The sequence below is a fragment of the Phyllostomus discolor genome, chromosome 5 (assembly GCF_004126475.2).
Source record: "Phyllostomus discolor isolate MPI-MPIP mPhyDis1 chromosome 5, mPhyDis1.pri.v3, whole genome shotgun sequence".
NCBI lineage: Eukaryota > Metazoa > Chordata > Mammalia > Chiroptera > Phyllostomidae > Phyllostomus > Phyllostomus discolor.
The window spans coordinates 173,838,907-173,847,112 of NC_040907.2; the positions used below are offsets into that span (position 1 = coordinate 173,838,907).

Genomic DNA, 8,206 nt, shown 5'->3' on the forward strand with positions numbered 1-8,206 from the left:
AGGCGGCGGGCGGCCCTGGAGCGGTCCGCAGCAGCCGCACGTGGCCGCGGCCGGCCCAGGCCTCGCGGACGCTCCCCAGGCGGGCCCCGGGCGCTGGCCCCGCGCGGCCACGTGCTCCTCGCTGGATGATACTGGGGAAGAAAGTGCTAATGGCCAATCTGGTGTTTATTTTGAAACTGCTAACAATGATTTTTCTCGGGTAAAAAGGCAGTGTCTGCGCACACGCTCGGGTGGGTTTTGGGCAGAGGCTCCGCCAGATGGTGCGCAGCCCTAGGTGCGCTCGCCGCCGCTCGCACCCCGCTCCGCCGCCGGACCCAGCCGGCCCCCGCTCCAAAAAAAGAGAGAGAGAGAGAGAGAGAGAGAGAGAGAGAGAGAGAGAGAGAGAGAAAAAGAAGAGAAAAGAGAAAGAAAAGAAGGGGAAAGGCCACCGGAGGAGAGGCAGGGGGCGGGGGGCGGGAGCCTCACGCTCCGGCAGAAAATTCCACAGAAGGGGGAGGAGAGCCCTCCCCAGTTCCCGCCCCCCCCTTCAAAAAATTATCTGGGAATTACTTCCAACCTCCTAGGGCACTTCTCACACCCTCCTCCACTTCCAGGTGCACAGAGTCCTCCCCCGAGGAGGCCGGCTTCCCTCTGGGAAGAGGGCAGGGTCCCCGAGCCCCTCCGCCACAGCCTCCCTCCGCCACAGCCTCCCTCCACCGGGCTGCCAGCCCCGGCGTCACCGCAGGCCAACGGCCGCCTGGGGCTGCAGGGCGCGCGGCGGGCACCAGCTCTTCTGAGAGCGCGCTTGTCTTCCGATGGAGCCCCGTATTTATATTTGATTTATTTTTTATTTTGTAGCACAAACAGAAATCCATAAACTGTCGGTTCAGCGCCATTGACTCTTTGATCAGTTACTGGGCTATTTCTTTCCCTTTGCCAACCCCCCCCCCATCCCCGTCAGTGAGAGGAGATTAAATGCCTTTATTTTCAGCCCTGTTTATACTGCAAAGGTCCGTGGCTAAATGAACAATAAAAGTGAACTTGAAACAAACCCTCCTCCCTGTGCAGCAACAGGGAGACTTAGGGCTGCCTGCATTAACCGCTTAATTACACGGCAGCGTTTCCCCGAAAACATCAGCCCTTGCGTACACAGAAATAAAAACCCCTGTCACGGAGCAACCTGGCCCCCACCGGCGTCTCTGCATCCACGGGAAATAATTACCGAAGGGCGCACGGCCCGTCTTTGTCAGGAAAAAAAAAAGCACAGTTTACCTGTCAGGTCTGGTTTACTCTAAGAGAAAACCACCCCGCGTTCCCGCCGAGACACTGGGGTCTGCCGCGCTCGCTCGCTGCCTGGGCAAGGACAAACTTTCTAAAAGGGGAGCAGAGTCGGGCAGCGGAGTGCCTGCCGGGCGGGAGGCAGGCGAGCTGGGCGGCAGGACGCGCGAGGGGCTGGCCGGCTGGCTGGCTGGCTGGGGCTCCGGTCCTCAAAGTTGGCCTCCGAGAGGCAGACGCCACTCTCCTGGCCCAGCCTGCAGCCCAGCTCAGAAGCATATTTTAAATCAATCTGTGCCGAGTGGATTTCATTTGGGCACTGGGCGTTCCCCTCCCCCAGCCCTCTATTTTTAAGAAAAGGAGGGAAGAAATCTGCAACACAACTGAACAGCCACGCGCAGCACCCAGCACCCAGCACCCAGCCAGCCGGGGCTGCGCCCTGTCAGCAGGCGGGGAGTGCGCTCCCCTGCCCTCGGTGGTGTTGCCGAGAGCCAGCAGTTATCCCCGGAAAAGTTGGCCGAGACAGGTTAAATAATTTAATAAGGAGCTGCTTGTAATTATGTTATTTACAAGGGGTGACACGGAGGGGGAGAGAGGGCCGGAGCGGCTCCCTGAGCGCGGGGCGGGCTGGGGTGACCCCTGGAGCTCAGAGTTTGAATTATGGAGACGGGGGGCCGGGAGGTGAAGATGGACTAGAGGAGAACAAGGTGACTTTTCACCCCAACACATTTAACTTTTAAATCCAAACAAACGTCTCGTGTTACCAGACCGTCACCCGGGGAAGGAGAAAAATGGAGTGATCAGGCCCGCTCAATGGGCTCTGGAAAGGAGTTAGTTGCCATTGTGGTAGGGAAAAAAGAAAATCGATGAAATGGTTCCAAGGAGAAAGGGGAAACATTCAGAAAACACACGGGAGGGGGGCATCTTGAAATTTTTCTGTCAAATATCAATTACCATAATTAATTAAGAGAGAACTTGAATCCAATCACAAGCCATTTAATAAAGCATATCTGTCCTGTTCTGTGACAACAAACTATTTTGCCGATCGCTTCATTTATTCCGATAAATATGGAATTCTCATTAACACGACAAGGAAGCTCCAGGCACAACAAAAAGCAGGAGACCCATTTGTCAGTCTGCCAGTCCCTGGACCCCAGGACAGCCCCAGCCGAGCAGTGCAAAAATCCGTGCGGACATTTAAACTTTCTCACCTGTTTGGTCATTGAATCTATGAGGCGCACATACAGATCCTGCTCCGTCCTGACTCCTGGGGGGAAAAAAAGAAAAAACGAGACAGGTTCTCGTCAGGGTTTTCGCAAGGGCACCCGGGCACAGGAAGTCCGGGACTCGGGGACTGCAGCCTCGTGATGCAGCAAAACTCGGGCGTGCCCTTTCACAGCGACAGAGAAAACCCCAGGCACTGCTCCCTGCATTTTTCCCCCCTTTTCCTAATTAAGGACCTTAAGGCTCTCAGGGTTTGCCCTGCAAGGTGTGAGAGAAAGTGTGTGTGGCCGAGAGCAGCCGGCCGCCCGGCCTGCCGGTGGGCCCGAGGGGTCATTTATTTTCAGGAAAACAGAAAGCAAGACACAGAAGCAGAGTCTGAACTCTTTCTAATGTCTCTCGAGGATTTTCTAAAATCTCGAGCCCGGGAAGGAAGTTATGCCCGGCTGCCGGAGCGACCCCCATCTCAATAATTAACATTAATTTGCAAAATTGAAAAAAGTCACTTAAAAGTGATGTTCAGCTGGAGCCTCCATCGATCTGCTTTTTACTTTCTGCTTCAAGCCCCGCCGGTTAATCATGGGAAGTGCCATCGACTTATCGATCGCCTCTGTTTTGTTTTCCTTCTATGCCACGAGAAGATTTCGTGTTTACATCCGTGTCATTTTAATCTCCAAATCTTTATGTCCTTTAAGCTTCCCGGGAACGCAGGGCGAGCTGGGCAGGGGCGGGGAGGCGGGCCGCGGCCACTTACCGTTGCTGTACAACAGCTGGAGTTTGTAGTGAATGCCGTTGTTGGTCTTCTCGTTGTTGGGCTCCTGGAAGGAACGATAAATAAGTGCATTTAGTGCGGCCGGCGTCCGCGCGGCCACGGCGCCCGGTCCTCCTGCACGACCGAGGCCCCGTGGCCTCACGCAGGGCAGGATTCCTATCTCGGAGCAGCGCGGTGATGTCACTTTCCTGCTGGCCGCCCAGCGCCCTCCCGGCCCCGCGCGAGGACGGGGGCGCAGAGGAGCCGCCCAGCCCTCCGCGGTCTGGCCGGCGCACGTGGCGGCGGGGGCGCCTGGCCGAGCCGCCCCGCCGCCGCCGAGGGGGGCTCTCCGGGCCATCGCGTTGGGGCGCCGCCTGCCTCCCACTTCTAGAAAGATGGAGGGTGTGACTGAGTGCCCGCACTTACTTTCTCTTTCTCCACAAAGTCCACAAAAGCGGTCCTTTCGATCTCCACCGGCTGCCCCTGCCTGTCGTAGAGCGCCAGCACGAAGTGGAAGAAATTGGATTTCCGGAGGTTGGAGGGCGGCTGCTTCTCGAAGTGCGCCCGCGCCAGCCCCACGCCGCTGCGGGAGGAAAGAGACAGCGGCCCGGTGAGGAGCACGGCGCCGGCCGGCTTCGGGGACCCGGCGGGGCCGGAGCGCGGGCCGGGGCGCGCGGGGCCGGCCGGTACGTACCTCTGGGCAGCCGTGTTGGCGTCCACCACCCCCGCCGTGTGCATCCACGAGCGCACCGGGTTCATGCCGCTGCCCAGCGGCTCCTCCTTCATGGTCGTCCCCCCGCGCGGAATGTTCTCCTGGATCCCAAACATGAAAACTGCTGGCGGCGGCCGCCGCTCCCGGCCGAAAGCGCTTCCGCGAGCAGCGGCGCTCGGGGCTCGGCGCCTGCGGTCCGGCCCGCCGCCGGCTTCAGCCCGTCCCGGGCAGGCGCGACATACACCGGCGGCCGTGCGCTCCGGACGGCCGGGGGCGCGGGGGCGGCTGCACCGGCGGCTGCACCGGCGGTGGCGGCGCTCCGGAGAAGCAGGAGAAGCAGGACGCGCGGCCAGGCGCTGCTGTTGTTGTTGTTGTTTGCAGGCGCGCTCAACGTGGTGTCATCCTAGCCGGGCGGCGTCCGCGGCTGCAGGACACTGCGGGATCGTCCGCTTCTGGCGCGGCCCGCCTGCTCCAAAGACAAATAAACGGGGCAGTGAGAGCCGCGGCGCAGTCCCGGGCGCAGGCGGGGCGCGGCGGGGCCTGGAGCGGCGCGCGCAGCGGACGGAGGCGCACAAAACTCAGCCCTCTCTCCCCGAGGAATGGACCCTTTCCCGGGAGCCAAAACTCGAAGCCCCCGGGAGCGGCGCTGTCAGAGGGTGACGTCGGGGGGCGGTGCCTGCGCCATATATGGGAGCGGCCGCCCCTCGCCGCGCCCCTCGCCGCCGCCGCCGCCGCCGCCGCGCTCGCCGACTGACTGCCTGACGGCGCGCGAGCCGGCCCGAGCCCGGCGAGCCCAGCGAGCCCCGCCGCCGCCGAGCGCCGCCAAGCGCCACCGAGCGCCACCAAGCGCCGCCGCCGCCCCCAGCCAGGAGCTGCGGCTCCTCGCGCCCACCCGCAGCCAAGGAAGTTACTACTCGCCCAAATAAATCTTGAAATGAAACAACCAGTGCCCGATTGCAGCGTGGTCCCCCTCATACCTCCTCCCCAAATCACAGAGACAGTCAGAACACGGCAGGAAGGAGGGGGTGACATGCAGAGGCGCCCCGACTTGCACAAACGCATGCAATAAATGCAAGGGGCCCCGCCGCCCGCCCCGGAGCGGCCCAAGGGGGAAAGTGAGGAGAGGAAGGCCGGCCGCGGGGAGGGAGCCGGTGGGGCGAGCGACGGGCGGGGGGCGGCGGCAGTAGGGGAGCAGGGCTCCTTCGCCCAGGCGGGGCGCTCGGCTCAGCCTGGCTTCTGAGCAGACCTAAGGCTGCTGGGGAGACAGGTCCGCCCCGATCCGGGCCTCGCCGGGCGCCCGTGCCGGCTGCCTCGGATGAGGCCGCCGAATGCTGGGCTAGGGACCCACGTCGGAGGCGGGCTTTGCCAGATGCTCTTTCCCGGTGGCCGCGGGAGACCCCGTCCCCCCCGCCTGTCTTTAGGCGCAGCGAGTGACAAAGAAAGCTCCGGGCTCCCCGGGAGGACAGGAAGCGCGCCCGGCCTGTCAGGCGACCCGGAGCCGGGTGTCAGCCTGCGCGCCCCGCGCGGTGCCCAGACCTCCCCGGCGCCAGCCGCTCTAAAAGCCGAGCGGACGCCGCGGGCGCCCCGGTCCTACGCTCGGTGCCGCCGGGCCCGGGTAAGCGCGCGGCGCGCGGCTTCCCGACCTAGTTTCGAGGAATCCGGAGGGCGGCGGGGCGGCGGCAGCGCCTGGGCCGGGCGGCCGGGCTCCCGCAGCACGGACTCCGAGCCCAGGCGCACAGCCCGCCTAGAGGACATCTGCGCGGCTGGGACTGCAGACCCAGGGGACCGCCGGGAGCTGTCCTGGCACTTCCCTGCCGAGAGAACTCAGGCTCCTTTGATTAAAACAAACAAACAAAACCCAAACAGGTTACAGGGTGCCAGGGCGGCGCTGGGCAGCCTCTTCCCCCAGGGCCCGGGGCAGCACTCCCTTTTCTGTGAACTGGCGGCGTGCACGCGTTAATATTTTAATTAATCGGGAAAATCGAAGTCCGATTTACATTATCCGGGGACCCCCCAAGCCTCTCAGAAGGGGCGAGAAACAGGATGTGTTGGAAGGCAATCTATTTTGCTGGTGTTGGGGGTTAATGATTACTGCCGAAGATAAGTGAATCATCAAATCTGTTGCGCCGGTCCCATCTCAAAATCCATTACGGTGCCGGCCGTCTAATTAAATACGTAAGTATAATAAAATCATATTTTATGACTATTTGAGGGTAATGAGATTAGTCTTTAGAAGCGATCGCCACATATTAAAGATGCCACTGTATAGAATGTTAATAACCCTAAATCAAAGTGTGTGGAAACTACTCACGATAAATTAAAAGAAAATTTCTGTACCCCTAATAAGCCCGGAGCTCTCCCCCACCGCAGGCAGGGGCGCGGGAGGGGACACTTTCTTCCCGGAGAGACAACGCAAAAATAAAGTTGGCCGTCAGGGCAGGGTGGGGTTGAGGAGTCGCTTTGTCTCCGTGAGCCTAGCTGCCTGGGGGCTCCCGGCAGGGCCAGCGGCCAGGCCGGCGTTATTGTCAGAATATGCAAAATGCCTTTTCGGGGAAAGATGAAGTTAGAATTCGGAAACAATGACTTCTTTGTGGCTCACTTCCTAAAGTGCCCAGCCCGCGCTGGAGGTGCCCGCTTCCCCGCGCTAACGAAAGTACCCTGCTTAAAATCATTTACAGTATCTTTAATTCAGATTACACGCACCAGGGCGGTTTAAATCTGATTACCAAATTAGAAGGTTTAGAAACAAATCCTCCTAAATCTGATACTGTTGACTAAAGAGGAAAAAAAAGTTCTATAAGCCCATCACATAAGGTAACGATCCTGCCCCAGAAAGAAAAGGGGTTTTAAACCTTTTTGACAACAAATGCAGCTGCCCCACTGTTTTGGACGATATTAAGCGAAAATGAATGCAAATCTGTGTTCAGCAGCCATCTGGCCCGAAACGGGGGAATCAGCTGCGCTCACAACAGGCTTGGAGGCTGAATCCATTTCAGCTCATTTTCTAGATCATCTGGTCCCGCACCCAAAGCGTGGAAAATACGGCCTTTATCATTCACCAACTTTATCTTTTTTGTCACTCCGCTGCTGGCTCCGAGCGGCGGGCACCAGGGCTGGCCGCCGGGGCAGGGTCTCCGCCCGGGCCTGCTGCAGGGCAGCCGCGGAGCGCAGCCTCCTCGGCCCCCGCCTAACCCCACCCCAAGATTTTCGCTCTGATGGGGCGGGAGCCGCGGCGCGGAGGAGCGAGGGCTGCAGCACCCAGGCCGCGCGGCGCGGGGGAGGGGCCGCAGGGCGATTCCTGGAAGTCCGGAGAAAGGCTGCGAGCGCGTCCCTGCGCCCGGCCGCCTCCCGCGGGAGCTCCGCCCCACCCCCTCCCTTTCTAGGGAACTAAGGGCGCCCAACACCCAGGTAGGGGAAGCCGAGGGGAGGGCAGGCCGGCACTTTGGAAGTTGCGCAGGTCCCCCGAGACCTCCGGCCCAGCCTCCGCGCGCAGAGCGCTCCCAGGGGCCGGCCGGGTGGGGCCTGACCTTCGCCGCAAACCCCGGGCCGCGAATGCGCAGGCGACAGCTCAGCGCCCCGCTCTACGCGATTTGCACTGGTGGCCCTCGCGCTGCCGCCGCCGCCGCCGCCGCCGCCGCCGCCGCCGCCTCCTCGGAGGGTGGGAAGTATTCCTTTTGTGCGGATTTACGGGGAGAGGCTTCAATGAGCCCCCTCGCATTTGCATTTAAATAGCGGCATCAAGCGCTTCGCGTGCCACACACCAGTGGGCTCCCAGATGTCACGCCGGAGTCAGTCAGATGGCCAGTGCCCAGCTGTCCTCCCCACGTCGTGCCGGAGCAGACAGTGACCTCGGAGAGCGCCCGCCGCCCCGGGAGTCCTGCTCGGGGAGCAGCGGGCGGGGCGCAGGGAGGCCGAGGCAGCGCGTGGCCTCCAGCCGCCGCACCGCCAGAGGCCAGGCCGGGCCGGGCGGCACAACGGTGCGGCGCCGGTGCCCAAGCCCGGCCCGGCCTCCCTGCCGGCGGCGCGGTGCCAGAGCCCCCGCCTTCACCGTACTCGCCAAGGCCCTCTGCCTGCGCCCACTACCCACCCGAGGGAGGGGGCCGTTCAGCGCGTGCCAGGCATAAAGTTTCCCGTGGCACCTCCCCAGTCCCGGGTCCAACACGGCTGCGTGGTGCCAGGCCCGGAGAGCGGGAGCCAGGCTGGCACTGGTCTCCAAGCCACCCAGAAACTTCGGCCAAGTCAGGGGTCCCAGGGTGCGAGGCCGGGCA

At 61.9% G+C, this 8,206-nt stretch overlaps 1 protein-coding gene across 14 annotated transcripts in view; it reads right to left on the reverse strand.

Annotated features, from left to right (window-relative positions):
• The window catches only part of EBF3 (EBF transcription factor 3), a 105,636-nt gene extending 101,216 nt beyond the window's left edge, over positions 1-4,420 (reverse strand). For 3 of the 14 annotated variants that reach the window (XM_036027455.1, XM_036027446.1, XM_036027448.1), the window contains exons 1-4: positions 3,921-4,417; positions 3,653-3,809; positions 3,230-3,293; positions 2,466-2,521 (exon numbers count right to left, since the gene is read on the reverse strand). In XM_036027455.1, coding sequence (XP_035883348.1) covers positions 2,466-2,521; positions 3,230-3,293; positions 3,653-3,809; positions 3,921-4,054 — 411 coding nt within the window. In that variant the 5' untranslated portion in view covers positions 4,055-4,417. Of the gene's footprint in view, positions 1-2,465; positions 2,522-3,229; positions 3,294-3,652; positions 3,810-3,920 lie in introns of all 14 variants that reach the window. The other 11 variants (XM_028513836.2, XM_036027449.1, XM_036027453.1 and 8 more) reach the window with 6 other exon arrangements.
• Positions 4,421-8,206: the final 3,786 nt, after the last annotated feature.